Raw genomic sequence first — 22,056 nt, forward strand, 5'->3', positions numbered from 1 at the left:
GGAGGCTCTGAGGGACAATCCCTGTCCTTCCCACTAGGCCTCCTGGTGGGATCGTAGTCCCTAGCCTCTGTGGGCCCAGGTCCCTGCTTTCCTGCTGGCTTAACTAAGGGCTGTTCCCAGCTAAAGACGACCTCATTCCTTGGATCATGGGCCCCTTTCTCCAACTTCATAACCATGAACAGTGGAACCAGTCCTTCTCACATACATCTCTCAGACCCACCCCTTCGCCTCGTTCTTTCACTTTTAAGGACTCAAGTGAATAGAGTGGACCAACCTAGATAATCCAGGCGATTCACCCCATCTCAAGGTCCTTAATCACATCTGAAGAGACATTTGTCATACAAAGTAACATTCTCATAGGTTCCAGAAATTAGGATGTGGACATCTTTGAGGCGGGATGGGGATGATTTTTTCTAACACAATACCCTCTTTGCTTCTTCTAGTCTTCCCAGTGGTACTGATACCTCAAAAATGTCAGTCTGCCTGAGGGTATTCTTGGATATCAGTTCCTTCAGATCTTTAACAGAAGTCCACGTAAAAGGATGCCCGGGTGGCTCAGTGGTTGAGCTTCTGCCTTAGATTCAAGGCATGATCCCGGGGTCCTCGGATCAAGTCCCGCTTTGGGCTTCCTGCAGGGAACCTGCTTCTCCCTCTACCTATGTCTCTGCTTCTCTCTGTGTCTCTCATGAATAAATGAAATCTTTTTTAGAAAATTAAAGGTCTACATAAAAAGACAGACATATTTATGGACATGTGCTCATCCATACATATAGACTTAAATCTTGTCTTGTAAGTAAAACAATTTATTACTATTGTCAAAATTACTGATCTAGAATCCATAAGGCTCTGCTATGTGACCTGACCTGGTAAGAGAGTCACTGAGCTTCTGTGGGATTCAGTTTCCGTACCCACAAGATGAGAAATGTGGACTTGGAAACTCTGAAATTTCTTTCCATCTCAAAAATCTAGCTCCATGGTCTGAAAAAAAAGGAGGGAGTCTAGAGGTGGGAGAGTAATTATATTTTAGATATAAAAACAAAAGAACAACAAACCTTTAAGAACTATTCAGAAATAGTAAGAAAGCTCTGATTTTATTTTTTTCTACCCAAAACATATTTTAATGTAATTGCAGCACTTGCTTCCCAATACGTTTCCAATACATTTTCTCTCTTCTTTTTTAAGACTTAATTTTTAAGTAATCTTTATACCCAATGTGGGACTCAAACTCACAACTCTGAGATCAAGCGTCACATGCTCTACAGAGTCAGGTAGGCACTTTTCTGTTTTTTTGGGATTGTCCCTGTTAAGGATGCAGTTCAGTGGTTCCCACACTGTGCTTCCCATTAGTCCCCTGGGGAGCTTCTGAGATGTCCAGCCTCTCTCCTGATACCATTTAATTCAGAACATCTGGGGGTGGGGACCAGAGCATCTCCAGTTTTCTAAGATCTCCAGGAGATTTCAAAGAGAGAAAAGTCAGAGAACTACTCTAGGTCAGTTCAGGCTTTGAGTGGTCCCTTCCAGATCTATTTTTTCCCTTCAGCTGTTATTTTAACTGAGCTATTTTTTTTAAATGTAGTATTTACAGGAATGTACACAGGACCTGTAGCGAAAATGTTTGTATCACTGTGAGGGTTTCCAAAATAAAAATAATGTAAAAGATGAATGGAAGTATATATATTTTATGTGTACTGTAATCCAAGTATTTTATAAGATACTTATAAAAGTATCTTATTGATCATTTATAATAATATGCATTACCTTTATAAAGTGAACCAGTGGACCTCCTGAAATAGACTGGCTTTTCAGACCTTTAAGGTAAAATGAATGCCATTTTTTTTTTTTTTTTAAGATTTATTTACTTATTCACAGAAGATACAGAGAGAGGCAGAGGCACAGGCAGAGGGAGAAGCAGGCTCCATGTGGGAAGCCCGATGCAGGGCTCGATCCCAGGACCCGGGGTCACGACCGGACCAAATGCAGAAGCTCAACTGCTAGGCCACCCAGGTGTCCCAAGTCAATACCATTTTAAGTGTAACCAGTATGTTCTATGGCCTCCCCACGAGCTGGTGAGCTACATGTGTCACATACACAGTTCTACACATTGGCCCCATCTACTTTTTTTTTTTTTTTAAAGATTTTATTTATTTATGAGAGACCGAGAGAGGCAGAAACATACACAGAGGGAGAGGCAGGCTCCACGCAGGGAGCCCGATGTGGGACTCGATCCCGGGACTCCAGGATCATGCCCTGGGCTGAAGGCAGATGCTCAACCGCTGAGCCCCCCAGGCGTCCTCCCATCTACTTTTATCAACAAGTAGTCTGGTCTTCCTTTTCCTGGGTCTCCCTCCTCTTGCCATCCTTCTAATTGGCCCATGATGTGCTGTCTGCCCCACTGCCTTTCTTAACCACGATCTCTGAATCATATTTCTTGTGCTTTCCATTCCTACTGCTGCGAACCAGAAACTCACACCTGCATTCTTGCTAGCCCTCTTATCCCCAGTTCCTACTACCACTAAATATTTAATGTCAGATTAATTTTCCTGAAGTGCATTTGTACTTTCTCAAGCCTCAAAAAAATTTTTTTAAAGATTTTATTTATTCATTCACGAGACACACAGAAAAAGGCAGAGACACAGGCAGAGGGAGAAGCAGGCTCCCTGTGGGGAGCCGATGCGGGACTCAATCCCAGGGCCCCGGGATCATTACTTGAGCTGAAGGCAGACGCTCAACCAAGGAGCCCCCCAGGGGTTCCTCAAGTCCTTATGCTTATGCTACTCCTAAAACCATCCAAGATTCTAACACATATGCCTCTTGCTCTTCCTTTAGCACTTAAAATGTGTAAACATCCAATTTGACAAATTAGGAAAAAAGCCGTGAACAGAGTATTGTAGGGGAATAAGCTCTGGGACTGGGAGAAAGGTTATTACCTGGGCTGTATGTCCTTCGGTAATCCTAACTAACATTTATTAAGTGCTTATTATATGCCAAACTTTAAGCAAAATTACTTTTAGTACCTCAACAATTTGATGAGGTAAGTATGAATATTTTCATTTTACAGTTGGGGAAACTGAGGCAAGAGGGTTAAGTAATCCCCTCAGAGTCACACAGAATCCAAATCTAGACAGGCTTGCTAGTTCCGGAGTTAGTGTTCTTATTCATGACTCTATCCTGCTTCTTTTTTTTTTTTTTAAAGATTTTATTTATTTATTCATGAGAGACAGAGAGAGGCAGAGACACAAGCAGAGGGAGAAGCAGGCTCCCTGCGAGGAGCCCAACATGGGACTCGATCCCAGGTCTCCAGGATCATACCCTGGGCTGAAGGTGGCGCTAAACCACTGAGCCACCAGGGCTGCCCTCTATCCGGCTTTTCAATTACCAAGTCAGTTGTATTTGATTCTTTTTTCCATCCCTTAACAAATGGGGAGTTTAAAATGACTACCTTAATACCTTAAAAGACAAAAATCAAAATATGAAAAACATTTTGGAATTTATACTGTTAAATGAGCTAATATTCCCACATCAATTATCTTTCCCTATAATTTGACCTATTGTTTTTCCATTAATAACGGTTTCACATTTATAATTAAAGTTCTGTACTTATTCAGGAATTTCCTTGGAAGGAGAGACCATGATTTATGTCCTTTTCTGAATTGGAAAACCCTAGAAAGAGCTATTCAGTACGTATTGCTAACTGGTTGACACAACTGGTTGACACTTTCGGAACTCGTAGGAATGTAAATCAATAAAAATAAAAATGAAAGTCCGTGTTATATTAGGGCTAAAAGTAGTATTTTCCATGGGCCATTCATAGGAAAGCACAAACTCAGTCTCCCCAGACCCTAGCAGGAGTCTGATTCTTGAGCTTAACCAAACAACACAGGATACAAAGGGGTGAAGTAGGTCCTGCTTCTCAGGACATTAAGATCCTCCTAAGCAGTACATCCAGAGGCCATATTATGTACACTGATTTCTACTGAGAGGAATTCCCAGAATGTTAAAGGTCTAGGGATTCTCCTTTCTAGCTTTTCTGTCCTGTTCTTGATAAATCTTGACTGTCTTTCTAGATACAGGCAACTGGATGACTAATGAGGGGGAGGCTTGCAATCGGGCTGGGAGACAGATACCATATGAGGCTAGTCTTTAACGAACTCAGTATGAAAGCAAAATTTACTTTTCTCCTTAGGGTTTAGATTCAGAACTAATGGGATCAAAGAAGTATCTATTCTAGCATCCGCTGGGTGACTCTTTCACAATAACAGAGGATCATGTAAATGAGTAGCACTCTGAGAGGTTTGGACTGAAACTAAAGGCCTCACTGTGCCCTAGTTTTTTAGTTGTCCGATGCTTATGTCCTCTCCGTCTGTTATAATTTAATTTTCCTATGTGAGGTGTTGAACTCTCCATGTCCATGCACCCCCAAGGTTATCTGTGTGGGACTCATTTTTTTGTCTAACTGGACTTTTATCTAGAGGCTTTCTCTCAGCATCTGTGATCCTCTGGGACTGCAAGAAACATAGCAGCTTTAAGACTTGTATACAAAAAAATTTCAAACCAGAGATTTTGTGAAGCTCCATAAACACTAGACATCTGCTATTTATCTGGCAGGTTAGTTTAATGGAAACTACACAAGGTCATACACTTGGGATGTATTCCTGATAAAATTAGTTCCTTAAGTTTACATATATAACATCAACAGGCGCTTTGAAACATAAAGCAGTCTAAGGGATGAAAAAAACCACACGGACTATTATTCATCTTAAAAACATTGCACAGGGGGTCCCCGAGTGGCTCGGGGGTTGTGACCCTTGGGTGTGACCCGCAGTCCCGGGATTGAGTCCCACGTCCGGCTCCTGGGATGGAACCTGCTTCTCCCTCTGCCTGTGTCTCTTCCTTGCTCTCTGTCTCATGAATAAATGAATAAAGTCTTTAAAAGAAAAATAAAAACATTGCACATTATTTCTTTAAGACTCCTTACTGGGATGCCCGGGGGGCTCAGCAGATGTCTGCCTGCCTCTGGCCCAGGTCATAACCGAGGTTCCGGGATCGAGTCCTGCACCAGGCTCCCAGCATGGAGCCTGCTTCTCCCTCTGCCTGTGTCTCTGCCTCTCTCTCTCTGTGTGGCTCTATCATGAATAAATAACTAAAATCTTAGAAAAAAAAAAAAAAAAGAAACGGCCGACACTGCAGGCTACTTCAGACCCACCGTTCTTCACCTAAGAGATCAGAAGCCTAACTAATAACCATAAAAAGGATCCTGTAAACCCCAAGGCTCCCGCCGCTATTTTGCACGGGGACCCTTTTCTAAGTCACCCGAGGGCGGGCCAAGTGGGAGGGGCGAGGGCTCCCCGGGGCACGCGGGCGGACCCAGGTGGGCCAAGGCTACCCCCTGCAAGGACGCCCACGTGACCCGGCCCAGCGGCTCCCCCCAGCAGCCGCGCAAGCGTGCTGGGCCCGGGCGCTGGAGGCGGCCCCGCGGCCTCTCCCGGGAGCAGCCGCGCATGCGTGCTGGGGCCCCGAGCGCTGGAGGCGGCCCCGCAGCTGCGCCCTCGCCGCCGCTTCACTTCCGCAGCATCACCTCCCGGCCCGTGGGTGCGACCCCAGGGGTCGTTCCGCCTCCCCGCACCCGCGCTTCACAGCAACACGCATCTCTCCCCCTCCTTGGCGTGAAAACAGCCGGCTTCGCGCCCTCCGCCAGGGACTTCTCCCTCGTTGCTGCCCTAGGACCCTCGCTCTCCCGACTCCTCCCTACCCCGCCTTCGGGAAGCCGCCCTTCCTTCCTTCCTTCCTTCCGCCCGCCGCTCGCTTTGATCGCCGGCCGGAAACGCGGCGGAGGCCCGCTACGCATGCGCACTAAGCCCCCGCTCCCTCCCGCCCCCCCCCCGTGGTCGGCCGCGCTCCTTCCGGTTCCGGCGCGCGCAGGCCCCGGCGCGGTCAGTCTCGCGATAGCTGGTGGGCGGGAGGCGCGGCCGGGGCCTGGCGGGCCTTTCCCGCTGCGGCGGTCGCCGGGGTGGCTGTGCGGCGCGGCGCGGCGCGGCGGCCCGAGCATCATGACGTCCGCCCTGGAGAACTACATCAACCGTATCCTCGGGGCCCGGCTGCCGCGGGCGGGGGCGGGGCGCTCGGGCCTAGGACCTGCCGCGCGGCGCCTTTTCATAGTTACCTGAATCCCTCCCCCCCCCCGCCCCCCGCCAACAGCCGTGATGCGCGCGGGCCCCGGGGCCGCGGGAGGCCTGCGCTCGGCCGGGGGGGGGCTGCGGCGCGAGCACGCCCGATGCGCCCGGATGCGCCCGGGGGGGGGGGACCGGTGCGGCGCTGCCCGCGGTTTGGGTTTCGCTTCCGGAGGCGGCGGGGCGGCCCCAGGCGGCGGGCGGCGGTCCCCGGGGCGAGGGCGGGGCCGGCCCCCTCTTCCCGCCGCTCCCGGGTCTGGGCCCCGCAGCCCCTCGCAGCCCCCCGGCCGGCGGCTGCCCGGTGTTGGTCTCCGTCCTCCGAGCGCGCTTTCCTTGACTCTGTTTCCCAGGAACCGTGGCAGTGATCACTTCCGATGGAAGGATGATCGTGGTAAGTCCCGAGGCGCTCTGTGTCCCCGCAGGCTCTCGGGTCGTACGTCCGCAGGGCAGGCTTCTGACCGCCGCGGCTCTGTTCCCATGCAGCCCGTAGACAGGTGCCCGCCCGCCGACCCGCGCTTTCCACCCAGAAACGTGGGCTTCGAGGCACCTGCTGCACCTGCTGCACCTGCGCGGCTTCCAGGAGCCAATCAGTGCACCTTCACGGCCTCCAGGAGCCAAGGCGTCTGTGCGGCCTCCAGGAGCCCAATGCACCTGTGCGGCCTCCAGGAGCCCAATGCAGCTGCGCGGCCTCCAGGAGCCCAATGCACCTGCGCGGCCTCCAGGAGCCGAGGCATCTGCGCGGCCTCCAGGAGCCCAATGCACCTGCGCGGCTTCCAGGAGCCTGCTGCACCTGCGCGGCCTCCGGGACCCGAGGCACCTGCACGGCCTTCAGGAGCCGAGGCATCTGTGCGGCCTCGAGGTGCCCAATGCACTTGCACGGCCTCCAGGAGCCCAGTGCACCTGCGCGGCCTCGGGGAGCTGGGATGAATCGGAGATCCTAATCTCACCGCTGCCTGCCCCGTGTTCCACGCTCTTCTTCCCCTCCCGTTGTCTTGTTTCCGTCCCCAACCAGGCTGACATTCAGGAATCATAGGGATTTTTCTTTTCTTTTTTTGAGATTTTGAGTCTGCCTCTTAGAAACTTCCTTATGATTTCGATACGACGCGTATACAGTAAGGGATGGTTAAGGCTTGTATGGTGTTAATGTGCTTTCAGTACCTGCAGGTTGTATGACCTGTTTTCTGCAGGACAAATTATGATCCGCTTTAAAGATTTTATTTACTCATGAGAGGCACAGAGAGAGAGAGGCAGAGACACAGGCAGAGAGAGAAGCAGGCTCCATGCAGGGAGCCCGACGCGGGACTCGATCCCGGGACCCTGGGGTCATGCCCTGGACTGAAGGGGGCGCTAAACCGCTGAGCCACCAGGGCTGCCCTCAAAAAAGTTAAAGCTGTTAAATTTTCTCTGTTTTCTTTTTTGTTTTAATTTTTTTTGGATTTTTTTTAAAATTTTTATTTACTTATGATAGTCACACACAGAGAGAGAGAGGCAGAGACACAGGCAGAGGGAGAAGCAGGCTCCATGCACCTGGAGACCGACGCGGGATTCGATCCCGGGTCTCCAGGATCGCGCCCTGGGCCAAAGGCAGACGCTAAACTGCTGCGCCACCCAGGGATCCCTTTTCTCTGTTTTCTAACTGCATCTAATTCATATGTTTTAATCTCTTACTTTCCTTTTCTGCAGTTTTTTTTTTTTTTTTAATCCTTGTGATTTTTATCAGTGGGTCCATGACTATTATTAAAGTGTTACCCTTAACCATTTATTTAAATAAGTCATGGGGCAACCCGGGTGGCTCAGCGGTTTAGCGCCCCCTTCGGCCCAGGGCCTGATCCTGGAGACCCGGGATCGAGTCCCACGTCGGGTTCCCTGCGTGGAGCCTGCTTCTCCCTCTGCCTGTGTCTTGCCTCTCTCTCTCTCTGTGTTTCTCATGAATAAATAAATAAAATCTTTTAAAAAAAATAAATATAAGTCATGTACCAGGCACTTTACAGGTATTAATATCTATGATACAACTCTATAAAGAATTATCCTTGAATTCGAGGTTCGGAACCAGGTTCAGAAAAAGTGAGTCCCTTTCCTAGAACCACCTGGATAATAACTGGCAGGACCAAACTGGGATTTAAATCCAGCTTGACTCCAAGGCTGAGGCTAGTTGCCTTGCTCCCTTCTTAATCAAGAGAACGGTATTTTCCTTTAAGGCACCTTAGTGTGTTTTGTCAAATAAGGACAGTTTGAAACTTTTTTTATCTCATCTTAACACTTCAAGGCATCTATTATACTAATAAATATTTGCAAATAGAAATAGTATTTTACTTGGTGAAAATCTCAAATTTAAATTTTCCTATTTTTGACAGAATAGATCATAACTTTGAGAATTACTTTAATTTTACAGAAAGAAAAATATTTTAAAAGAGCATTTTGAGTACCAAAGTTCAGTAGTCCTGTATGTTATTGACACATGGCTTACAAGTAAAATGACATCAATAGGCTGCGACCAGGTGTGTTAACAACTACACTGACTTATCATATTGACTTTACATATTTTGATTTTCAAAACATGAAACGTTTAATAAGTGAGCTTGAGAGAATTAACCAACCAAAACTAACACGGTTGATATTTCTTTAGAAACTTGAAGAGAATCTGAGCTACTGTGTTGTGCTAGACCCGTACCTTCCTTTATTCAGAACAAAGATCTCCCATAAAATTTCCTCTGAGTATTTCCTTCAAGTTCTGGTTTTAATAATTACCATCCTATTTGTATCTACCCTGCTGGATTTGGGGAAACTTAAGTAAGTAAATACATGGCTTCTGTGTTGAGAGTAGGCTGCGGGGAGTCCTGAGTAGAACCAGGAATATTGGCTAGAAGGCTACTGCAAAAATGTCAGCAAGGGATGATGTTGGGTTGGACTCGATTCTGGGTAGTAGGACCAAGGGAGAAATGGTCATGTTGCGAGGCTCATAGATCACTGGCCGCTAGTAAGTCCTCATTAGGTGTGAGCTGTTACTACCAGTTGAAGTCTGAAAGTTTGCATATACTTAACTGGACTGATGTGAATTTCAGAAGAACGATGAAATACGTTTGTTCATAGGAGTATAATGTGGTTCAGTGGTCTGGCCCTGAAGCTAGCCTTTTCTGGCTTTGCTACTTTATACTCCTGAAATCTTGAGAGATTGTGTAACCTCTGTGGGCCTTAATTTTTCTCCTCTGAAGTGAGAGTAACTAGTATGTGTCTCAAAGGATAAAAATTTGAGACAATGTGTGCGGTGCATTTAATAGCACAGGGCCTAGTGCTAGTGTGCAGCGTGAAGGGATACTGTTGCGTTGCTATGGCTGGTATGTAGGCCTCCCACCTTCACATATTTACATGGTTGTCCTTAAATCTCATCTGTTTTAGTCTTTGTCTGAAGTTAGCTCCTGGACTATGTGGACTTTTATGCTCCTTCCTTACACTGGGACATAGGTGTCCTTTGTAACTGAACAGTTCTATCCACTGGTCAGATGTGTGGTGGGCTTTTTTTCCCCCGTCTTAAAAAACCAAGAGGTAAGTTTTGTGTCCCTGGATACTGCTGGTTATAAAGAGGTATTCTATTTTACGTTGGATTTATATTTAAAAGAAGTACTTCTAAAGTAATAAATTAAACATACAAATACTCTGTTGGTACAGCTGGCCACTACAAAATTTTTATGTCCTTGAATTTACACATTGAGGTAAACCAGAATGTTTGTCTTTTTCACCTGAATGTTTTCTTTACAGGGAACACTGAAAGGGTTTGACCAGACCATTAATTTGATTTTGGATGAAAGCCATGAACGAGTGTTCAGCTCTTCACAGGGAGTAGAACAAGTGGTGCTAGGGTTATACATCGTAAGAGGTGACAATGTGTAAGTAAGATATGTCTTTTTTTTTTTAAGGCAGGTTAAATATATTAGAGGTGTATACTGTTTGCTATATGGAAAAGAGGTTTTTATCTACTTAGAGGCTTCTTAAAATGTTCTTCCAAAATACCCCCTGATTTTAGAGGAACGTAAAGACACTTCTAGGGTCCAAGGCTAGCTAGGTTTGAGGATGCCTTCAAAATCTCTTGTGTGAACAATTCTAAATAATTCATGTTCAGTGCACATTGAATTTATAAATATTTATCCATTATTAAGTTCTTAGTGTAATTGGAACACTTAAGATGCCCCATGTTTATGGTGTAGCCTCAGTGAACGTGACATACCAATTACGGCAGTTTGAGAAGATACACTTTAGTGGTAGCAATTTAAGAGAAGTCTGCAACAGCAGAGAGTACTACTGTCCATTAGAACTCGTGGTGATGATGGAAATGTCTATCTGCGTTGTCCACTCTGGTAAGGTACTAGCCACATGTGGCTATTGAGTGCTAAACTGGTATGAGTAAGAAATTAAATTTTATTTAATTACCTTTAATAGTCCCATGTGGCTAGTGTAGTTGGACTAGAAGCTTGTTGAATCAATTTTCTAGGGAGCATGGAATTAAAACATAGCTGGAAGGAAGCAAAAGATACATTACACATCTCGTATTATTATTATTTAAGATTTTATTTATTTATTCACGAGAGACAGAGACAGAGCGAGGCAGAGACACAGGCAGAGGGAGAGGCAGGCTCCATGCAGGGAGCCCGACGTGGGACTTGATCCCGGGTCTCCAGGATCACGCCCTGGGCCGAAGGCGGCGCTAAACCGCTGAGCCACCAGGGCTGCCCATCTCATATTATTTTGGAAGACAAATAGGATATAGAAGATGAGAGAATATTTTATTCATTTAAATTATTTATCTTAAAATCACCTTTAGATGGATAAATTATTTGATGATTAATCAAAAAATCGGGGGTTTATAAAAGGTGAATTTTAGGTGTTAAAAAGGGAGCTGTAAAACACACACACACCCACACACCACACACACCGAAAGGCAAAGCATTTAATGGGGACCAGGTCCCCTGACCAGAATAATAATGATTATATTGGGGCTCTGCCTAATAATTGATTTTTTAAAAATATTTATTTATTTAATAAGAGAGCTTGAGAGCACACAGAGAGGGAGAAGCAGACTCCCCGCTGAGCAGGGAGCCGATGCAGGGCTCCATCCCAGGCCTCTGGGATCATGACCTGGCCGAAGGCAGGTGCTTAACGGAGTCACGCAGGCACCCCCACACACCCCACACACTAATTGATTTTAAGAAGCCTTCTCCTACTTTGATTTAAAAAAAAAGAAAGAAACCTTTCTGTTTTTGAACTTCAACTTAGAAAATTGTAAACTTTGTTACGAATTCAGTGGTGTGCTGGAGCCAGCTTGATTGGCTCAAGGAAGCTGATTGTTACATTTTCAGGAATTTTGCAAGCCAATTGATTCATGCTTGTTGGTGTAGCTTGAAATTGACCATAGTGGGAGTATTTGCACTACAGATAGAGTAAACACTGCAGAGCTGCCTCCCTGTTTTCCTTTGGGGAGCTAGTTTTAAAACGTGTACCAGCACCTTACTGTCTTCCATAAGGATTTTAAATGATACTAAATTTTTTAAGGTGGAATTGAGATCTTTGATGGGTGCTTTATATTCAGAAAAAAATCATATATTTTCCCAGAGCTTGGTACTTCTATTAGAGAGCTGAAGGCTTTATATAGTGTAAAGCAAAATTGGGCAAATTCTCTATTACAAGTTTTCCCCTATAGAGCCAAACTAATTTAAACAACCACTTTCTTATGGAATAATGTTTCATAATGATCTGGATATAACAATGACTATCCAGCTGGAGAGCCATGGCTTGGTACCTAGCATAGTCTTCATGAGGTTAATGTTACGGTAGTGTTGAATCAAGGAAAGATTTGCTGGCTTTAAACCTAGCCAGTCACATCGAAAAACCATCTGTTAGGGCACCTGAGGACTCATTGCTGTTATTTTCTTGTACTTTTTGGTGTTGGATTTAAATTGAACTGAGAAATCCTAGAAGGGAAACTAATGGATGTCATATATAAATATTGATGGATTTAGTTCATTGAAGTTACTCAAATAGTGGACACTTCATGTTCGTATCTAGTACTGCTTTTGTTTGTGTGTTTTTTGTTTTCTTTTTTTTTTTTTTTTTTTTTGCTTTTGTGATCAACCCCAACACAGTTCCTGGATTGAGATGAAATTACAGAATTGGAAGCTGTGGGGTTATCTATCTGATATGTGTCTTTTTCCTTTAGAGACTCCTGAAAGAATCACACTGTATGCAATCTGTCCTTTACATCGGCTCTTACAGTGTTGCCTTCGAATTACTTCTTGAAGTAATTTGTGACTTAAATCACATTCACTGCTTCATAAAAGTGATATTTGCTTTCGCCTTAAGTAGTTTTTACTGTGTCCTTTCAGTTTTATTTAGAAATGCATTTTTTTAACTGATGTTTTTTCTCCTTATAACTACAGTGCAGTCATTGGAGAAATTGATGAAGAGACAGATTCTGCGCTTGATTTGGGGAATATTCGAGCAGAACCTCTAAACTCAGTAGCACACTGAGGAAGAATTAGATACATTGGACATCTGTAAATCTTTGTATAGAAACTGATTATTCTGAGAATGATGTGTGGAATTTTTATGAATGTAATTTTGGACTTTTGACTTCATATTGATTCATTGTAATATGATATGTAAATTAAAATATTTCTACATTTCCTTGAAAAACATTTTTTTTCCCCTAAATCCTAGGTTTGGTAGCTTGGTTTTATTTTTCTCTTAAATAGTATGAAAATCTCTACTCTTTGAAAACTTTTAGAAAAAATATTTCATATTTTAATATTTATGGAAAACTAGTTAAAAAGAGAAATTTGTGTGCTATGTAAGTCAAGCATTCAAATACCGTCAATAGTGCAGGATACATGTGTTTTCTGATTTTTAAGGAAGTCTTAAGGAAGGTAAGTCTTGTAATTTGAACCATCCCCATCGATCACACTGCCCTGGTGGTTGGTTGCTGTCTAGCACCTTAGGAATGTGAGTACAAATGTGTTTGGTTGAGAAAAGGAAAAATGCTAACAAACTTGAATATTACCTGAAAAAATGGATTCCATGTAGTCTTAAAAGCCATCTTCGCTTTTAATCTCAAAAATTGGGGAATTTCTAGTATTAAAGGAGTTTTTTGTTGTTGTTTATAAATATGAGTAAATGAACCTTGTTTTTATTGAGGCAGTGCCTGCTGTTATTGTCAGCAGCTTCACATGACCCCTTAGTTCCATAAACCTGTTACCAAAGAAATAAACATGGTTTCCCAGAGCAGTAATCAAGAAGAATAGGTTCATTACTTGAGTGAATCAATAAAGTGGATAGTGTCCCTCATCTACAAGTAGGCTGTTTTCTAAAACCCCTTGTACAGTTGTTTGGACTTTTTAAAGAATCCATAGAAACCATGGTAAAAATAATGTTGAGATATCCAGACTAGTCCTCAGAAATTCTCATCAACTCACTGGGGGCCAAAGTGTGTAACTTTGTGGTGTGTAGAAAATAGAATGATATTTTGCAATCTTGTAATTCAAGCAAAATTTAAATAGTTTTTTCTTTTATTCTTTGTGAAAGTGTTTGGCAGACTTTTTTTTGTAAAAAATGCAGATAGTATATATTTTAAGCTTTGAGGGCCATATGGTCTCTGTCACAGCTACTCAACTCTGTTGTTCTGCTATGAAAACAAGCATAGATAATACATAAATGAATAGTTGTGGCGGTGTTCCAATAAACTTCATTTATAATAACAGGTGGCAGGCTGGATTTGGCCTGTAGGCCATAGTTGGCTGACCTTTGGCCTAAAAGTAGTACAAGCTCAATAAGAAAAGATGAGGGCTAATTTGTATGGAATTTGAAAAAGGCTTCTGGAGTAGACCCTTTTCAGAGTTTAGAGGTAGATTTCATTCATATTTTTAAATATTTAAAACTCTATTAGATGTGATAGTTTTTTTGGTTCACAAATAAAACATTTTCCAGAGGAAAATACCTTCATAGAAACAAGACTTGTAAGGAGAGAACTGTTGAGAGAATTTTCTTCACTGGTCACCAGGCACCATCACCTAGCATAACCTGGTTAATGTTCTGATGTTCAGGCCTGCCCCAGGATTAGACGAAGTTTAGTTAGTGTTGGAGACCATAAATATTTGGGTTCTGCAGTATAAGGTTTTATAATCAGTAATAAAATGAAAATAATGCAAAGTGAGTAAAGCAAACAGGCAATTTAATCAGGGACTATAAACCAAGTGTATTTAACTAAATAATGGTATTTTAAATGGGTGAACTATTTCCGAAAATCAAATAGGGAATACTGGTCATTCATTTGCTAATTGAAATGTTTTCAAATACAAATGAAGTCCAACTCAGATATTTTGCCAACATACTTGATAGAACACATGAACCAGTAGACAAACTACTCCCCCAACCACACATGGTAATGAGTTTCTAATATGATGTAGCCTTTGAAATCTTATGATGCGTTTACCTGACTGATGTCAGGAAAATCATTCCCCAAATATGAATTGGATGTTTTTATTATTAATGGTTGCTAAGGGGAAAGTGAATGAAAACACACCGAATGGTATACATAGTTCTTTATTCCTGGGTTCACAGGGTAGGCTTTTTGTGTTTGTAACCAATTCAAATTGGATTTCTTTTTTCTTGAGCATTAAAGAGGAACAACTATGAGTGGTAACTTGACTAACACGCCGTGTCAGGTTTTTTAGGTTCTTTAATGAGACTTAACTCTGTAATCACTTTTTATTTATAAAGAGCTTCAAATCAATTTTAACCTGTAATTACCTCCATGTTCTGTGATTCAGGCACTGTCTAAGCCTAGCTTAATAATGAATCAAAGAAATTTTTCTTGGCAAGATATTTTCACTAAACTTTTTTGTAAAGGGCAATTAACTGCAAAAAGGACTTCGATTGTTTCTTTTAAATAGAAAATATTTCTAGAGAGGTGAAAGCATTGCTTTTAGGCTAAAGCACTTTGCTAAGTCAAGTGGCCTTACGTGCTGATGGTTTTAGCTTAAATATTACAAATCTTGATGCTAGAAGAATAAGATACCTAAAGATAAACTTTATTAATATTTGCTTATTTTTTTATTTGCTTATTTTTTTAAAAAAAATTTTATTACTGCTTAGGTTTTTTTAAAAAAATTTTTTTTAAGATTTTATTTATTCATGAGAGACACAGGCAGAGGGAGAAGCAGGCTCTGTGTAGAAGCCCGACGTGGGACTCGATCCCAGGACTCCATGATCATGCCCTGGGCTGAAGGCAGATGCTAAACCACTGAGCCACCCAGGGATCCCCATAATTTGCTTCACTTAACTATCCAGCTTAACACCTTTATAAAATCATTCAGAATTTTTAACCTAATATGAGATAGGATAAAAACTTTAGTATTTAATGTAAATATAGACTGTGTCCGTGTGTTTCTCAGACATGCAACAAAGGAGTCCCCATGTGGATGAGAAAGGATACAGTACCTTCCTGTGAACCTACTTGGGTAGTAGCCGGAATTCTAAAGCAATCCTTAACCGCAATATAGTGTGTTCGGGGGCTTCACCTTCAAAAGTTAGCAGGTAGCATTTATTGATTGAGTGATACCGTGTGCCAGGCATGATGCTCGATGCTTTCAACAGTGACCATCTTACGTGGGAAATTGAGGCTCAGCAGGGTTAGTGCCTTAATGAGAGGTCACACAAGTAACGGCTCTAATCAGACCAAGTCTTTGTATTTTTATAAACTGCGTATCAGAAAGTATAGTGTCAAATTCCTGCTGTCAAACATCAGAAGCCCGAGTGAAAGAAATATTTACATGATCCAAGGCAGTTCGCAAAGCTGTGTTGTGGGTCATTTTCATAATTCCCTGAGCTGCTTTAGACATTTGGGCCCTCTCTCGCTGTGTGGTTCAGTAGACCTGGAATGGGGCGCAAAGGAATACGCAGCAAATAGCTAAGTAAGGGAAAGTGGTACAATTACTAAAAGACCGATCATGTGGCTGGATGACCCCTAGCTATGCTTCAGAATCCTTACCTTCAAGACATGAATAACAACATGTATTTTAGATGTTGTGACAAATGAAATTAGACATTTAAAATTTTTGAGATGCTTTATGGGATTTCACAGTAAATAGTTTATTCTAGGTATTCTAAGGCCAAAATGGAAAATTTGCAAATGTGGGTCTTGCCACTTTCATTTTTCAGAGTGCCTCTGCCTACCGTACATCTCTGTAAAAGACCTGGATGGAGCATGTCCATTATGAGGATTAAGGTTAAGTGGAAGATAATGTGTAAGAAGTATACATTATTTAACAAACATACAGTATGATTACATTTGTCTTCCAGCAATCCTATACTCTTGATTTAAGGGGTTTAAAAATGAAAACAGGTATTTCACGTGTGAACTATGATCTCTCCATTCTGAATTTATATGTTCTAGATCTCATTTTATAAATTTACTTTCACTTTTATATTTTATTTTACTAATTTGGAGCTTTTTTTTTTTTTCTTTTAGCTTGAGCTGTTATTCTTAGCTTTTAAGTCATTGGCAAATTTAGTAAAAAAATTTTGTTTACATGTAAGACTGAAAAAACCAAAGTTGACAAGGCAAGGTTGATGCTGATCCATTAAATAGCATAGTATTCCCATTCAACCAGCTATAGATTTGCTTAGTTACAAGATCCATAGTCCTTTTTCTCCATCTCGTCTGCAAGGATTATTTGTGTGAAATTTGGTCAGATGTTTTGCTGTGATCTTTATTCCTCGTTTAGCAGGGAAATTATGTGACGTGGGCATATTCTTCATGAATCAATGCTGCCTCCTAGTGATCACTGCTTCCTTTTCTGTTTCCACAAAAGAAAAAAGTATATTTTGGAATTTTGTCAGAGACGTTCGTAAAGCCGTTAAGGTCTACTAGGTACCACGCTTGCAACTGTGGACATTCCAGGGAACGACACTAACAGGTTGCCCTTGTGAGGCATGTATCTGTCCTTAGCACCTCAACCAAATCATCTTGACTCAAAGGTTTACTGTCCAAGCTCATGAGTTATCTTGTCAATTTCCTTAAGTACTCAGGGATGTGACTTCTAGGGCTTGGATTCATTTAAAGGACTAGAACTGCTTTTTAAGTGGATATAATTCGCATTAATCATTTTCCCAACCTTTTTCCTGTTTTAAGATTGCAGAGTCTGTGTAGGTTGTGTAACACTAAGGATAAAGGCAAAAGAGGAATTCACCAGCAGTTTTCTCTCATTAGGTTATAGAATACCATCCGCTGCCCACTGGCGTTATCTGGTGAATAGAGAGTTGAGAACTATTCTGCGAGACACCGTTCAGATCCTAGGTATAGCATTAAAAAATTTTAAACATCTTCATTCATTTTTTTGTTATAACCTTTTACTTCCATCCTTTTCGTACACGTTTCTTTTTTCAAACATCCTTTTATCTTATAGATGTATTACTTGTCAAAAGTGGCACAGGTCAAGTATTGCTAACACTAGGATCCAAATCCCACCCTATTATTTCTACCCTAGTGTTCTTTCAACTAAAGCTGCTCTCTTCTCATTAGGGTGATTTTTAATTATACTGTAAACCTCTGGTTTTTGTTTTCCCTGTATACTGGCTTTATAAATATCAAATAATGGGTAGCTCAATGGTTGAGCATCTGCCTGTGGCTCAGGACATGATCCGGGCTCCCTGTCATGGATTCTACTTCTCCCTCTGCCTGTGTCTCTGCCACCCTCTGTGTCTTTCATAAATAAATAAAATCTTTAAAAAAAAAGTGTTTAGATCTTTCAACCTGATTTGGGTAGCTTTACCGTAGTTACGTAGAAAAGGACCAGAGATACTAAAGTACAAGGTATAATTTTTAGGAATTTTTAAATTAGAGTCTGGCGAGGCCAGTGTAGCATGGCGATGAAGGGAATCAGACTCAGCTTGTAGTTTTAGCAAATGAATCTTTCCATGTCTGTGATGCTCCAACAAAAACGGGAGACAACCCTCAGTGAGTTGTTAGGAAGATTAAGATAAACACTTAGAACACTGGAGAAATGTGTCAATGTTAATAATAGCTAACATATATTCTAATACTGAATGAAAGACTTCACTGTTATCTGTTGTTACCTAGGAAAAATCCTCAAAAGTAACTAAGAGCATTCCTTGATAAAACCCTTTGATGGAAAGATATTAGTAAAATCTCTACAGAGCTGTAAGTTTATTGGAAATGAGTATCTTTCCCTTGTGCAGAAAGTGATGTGAAGTTTTGATTACCACTTTTTTTAAGTGCCAGAGGTAGAGTACAGAGAAAAGCAATTAAAGTCAGTGATTAGAACTCCTAAAAGGATTAGATCTCTTCAGTGTGAAAAGATCACTGAGAAATGAAAATATTCTAGAAGTCTGAAACTGAGAATGAATAAGAACTTGCATGTTTTATTTTGTATATTAAAAATAAGTATTAAGAGTGGAAGGATAGTTTAGGGCAAATCAAATTCTACATTAAAGAATGAATAATAAATCTAAGCAATTTATCAATAATACTTCATTTTCTGAGAATTTACTGTATGAGAACCTTCACCGAGAGATGACATGACCCGTAAAGTGACATTTGAAGGCGATATTATAAATGTGCCCAGTGTACGGCAGAGTTTGCCAATGCTTCTACCTGCAGAGATGTTAGGGAGCACAGAGGATTCACAGAAACCTAGATTTGTGCTGGGTCCTTAAGGAGAGTAAGGCTTTGCCCAAATGGTTGAGAAGGCTTTCCACACTGGTAGACAACAAAGGCAAGAATGAGCAAGATGTGTAAGAATTCCTTGAGTAGTAGACTGATTTATCTATACGGTAAAGGCCTTGACCTTGTATCTTCTGGGGGATAACCTCTGAACCTTTGCAATACCCTTCCCGATAAGAGAACTTTTGTATGCCTGAAGGCCTGGGCCATGCCTGTTTCCGTTTAGTTTCTGAGGGTTGGAGATGCAGTAAGGAAGGCTAGTCCTGTGGGAGCTACATACCCATCTACATATCTATTCATTGTTTACAGAGCCCTGATAAAAACCCTCGAGCACTAAGACTTGAGTGAACTTCTCTGGTTGCCAAGACTTAGCATGTGTCATCAAATATCACTGGGAAAATTAAGTGCTCTCTGTGCAACTCCACTGGGAGAGGACTAGTGGAAGAGTATACCTGGGTTTGTTTTTTTTTTTTTTCTGGGATTTCACCCGAAGTATCTTTTTCCTTGCTGATTTTAATCTGAGAAAAGGGAAAGCAATCTAATAATCTGTAGTCTTGAGACCACAGCTGAGATCTGCCCTCAAACCCTTGATGGGTGAAAACAAACTTGGTTACTACATTAACTATCAAACATATTAGAGCAAATAAACTCTAGGCCTAATCAGGCTTCTCAGAAAAAGAAAGAAAAATATCAAACCAAAGGAAACACAGTTAAATCTCATTTCTTGAAGATCCAGGATCTTAACTGCATCCCTTCTCTTGATACTGTGGGTACAAAGGTACCAGGGGGTGAGGGTGGGGGGGGGGGCAGAGATTGGGTTGGAGTCTGGCAAAACTGGAGTTGAATTATAGTTCAGCACAGAGTAGCTACGGAATCATGGGTCAATTAACCAAGCCCTCTAAATCAATTTTGTAATTAATAAAATGGTAGCATGCCAACTTTGCAGAGCTAATATGATGTTACACAGAGAACACGTGTTAAGCACATAATGTCCTATCTAGCCCAGAATAAAACACCGAATAAATGTCTATTCCATTTCTCTTCTTTCCCCTATTTAAGAGTGGATCTATAAAAATCCTACCTGCTAATGAGTCCTCTTCAGAACTCTCATCCATAACTAAGAAGTAAAAATGAATTTGAATCAGCAATAGAAAAAAATATGCAATAATATTATGAGTACAATACTCTTATGCTTCACTGCAAAGTATCCCTAAGGAACACAACTGGAGAATATTCCAGAGTAAGTATTAATTATACGTGTGGTAGGCAAGTGATGCATTACGATCTTCCCCACCATCACAAATCATATGCAAGGGAGGATATGATTTATCAAAATATGATACAAGTGAATTACAATGCTAGCCTACCCCAATTAAATCAACAGAAATAGCATCATGAGCAGAATTGGTATTACAGCTAGAGAATAACAGATTTGAATAGCACGATTTCTCTAGACCTCTTCCATTAGGGGCACTAAGGAGACAGCATACCTACTTAGCTGATTCTTCAGTTCAAGGAGGGAACGTCGGTAGAGACTGTTCAGTTCAGCAGGAGGAACCCATCATAAGGTCTAGAGGCACTGATTTGCCACATTAAAAAACAGGTAAGAGACAATGATCCTTGCAAAAACGTTCCAGTGGCCAGGGGAGATGAGTACAAAAGAGACAAGTGTATTTGCTCCCTCTTCTCAGAGAGATGGCAATAAACTCATTTAGTCCTGGGCATTTTATGTACCCTGTGAAGAGAGTCCTGCAAACATGGGCTATTCCTTGGAAGAATAAATGGAAAAGTCCAATGCTAAGAATTTACCTACTCTAGACTACGTGGAGGTTCTACTCAGTAAGTTTAAGATCAACCATTTGGGGGCACCTGGATGGCTCAGTTGGTTAAGTCAACTCTTCACCTCAGCTCAGGCAGGTCTTGATTTCAGAGTCATGAGTTGAGCCCCACACTGGGTTCCATGCTGGACGTGGAGCCTTCTTTAAAAAAAAAATAGATGATAGATAGATAAATGATAGATAGATAGATAGATAGATAGATAGATAGATAGATGATAGATCGATCAGCCATTGAGCAGGTGGTGGAACTTTTCCAGAGTGGAACCTGCCAGATATGTAAATAACAATTTCATCAACACAGCCAAGCTGCCAGAGGGTGACATTAGGTGTCCCTGTCTCTACTGGGAGGATTCTTGTTCGTACCATGTAAGCCAAAACAGTGTCATTTAAAACAAAGTACTTTTCACGTCAGAGAAACTAGTAGAAAGCAAGCCATATGGTGTGGTACAGGCTGTTTTCAGATCATCCCTCAAGAAGATCCCTTCTGCATGTATATTTTCCCCATAAAGAGATGGTCATGGAAGAGTCTGTGATTCTAGTTTTTTAAGATGACCTCCTGAGATTCTGTCCTTTAGTGCTGGAGACTCAACTATTGCATAACAGGATGGTCCAAAGAGTTAGTGTTGTGCGATGTCATTTTCTTACAACAGGCCCTACACCAAAGGACAAGAAAGACCTTTTCCATTAACTTGGCATTTTCATTTTTTACCCATTCAGGCGGTCAGCTGCATGACTTAGCAGCTGAGAAAATTGAATATAAAGATCAAAGTAAGACAATCTAGGTATTACTCTCAAAAGCATATGGAAACACACAAAGCCAGTAATTTTTAATGTGTATTGAGGTAGGAAAAATACTTTTCGTTCCCCAATATTAGAGACACACTACCACACCTTTAGGACAATTATTTGTTGAGTAAGTGAATGAAGGAAAACAATGTTTTCCTTAGAAAAGATTCTCAAAAAACTATAGAAATTAATTCTGCTCTATAGTGACTACCTGGAAGATTAGAACTACATCTGTTTCATGTTTCACCTTCTGACATAGGTCATAGATTCATAGAACACCTACCAATTTAGACTAAACTAGGATGGCTTCATACAGTTGTTTAGGTCTGCACTGAACAAGTCACCACACCTAAGGGTACAATTTTCATTGCAGTAATTTTTTTCCTCTGACATATTTTCGTACTTCTGTTAAAAATTCAAGTTAAGTCCAGAGATGGGATGTTTTGTATATTTATTCTACAAATACAAATCTAGCTACTGGTAATAAAATATCTTTTTCTAACAACATTAATAAATGTTGTGAACTAAATGTTCATGC

General features: G+C 41.8%; 1 protein-coding gene across 1 annotated transcript; it reads left to right on the forward strand.

Moving 5' to 3' along the window:
• The first annotated feature begins 5,921 nt into the window (after window positions 1–5,921).
• Window positions 5,922–12,853, forward strand: LSM8 (LSM8 homolog, U6 small nuclear RNA associated). The gene is made up of 4 exons (XM_055314746.1): window positions 5,922–6,078; window positions 6,518–6,558; window positions 9,924–10,051; window positions 12,596–12,853. The coding sequence occupies exons 1-4, from the start codon at window positions 6,048–6,050 to the stop codon at window positions 12,684–12,686; spliced, it is 291 nt and encodes a 96-aa protein (XP_055170721.1). The 5' UTR covers window positions 5,922–6,047; the 3' UTR covers window positions 12,687–12,853.
• Window positions 12,854–22,056: the final 9,203 nt, after the last annotated feature.

This window comes from Nyctereutes procyonoides, unplaced genomic scaffold, assembly GCF_905146905.1.
Source record: "Nyctereutes procyonoides isolate TBG_1078 unplaced genomic scaffold, NYPRO_anot_genome, whole genome shotgun sequence".
NCBI classification, from domain to species: Eukaryota; Metazoa; Chordata; class Mammalia; order Carnivora; family Canidae; genus Nyctereutes; species Nyctereutes procyonoides.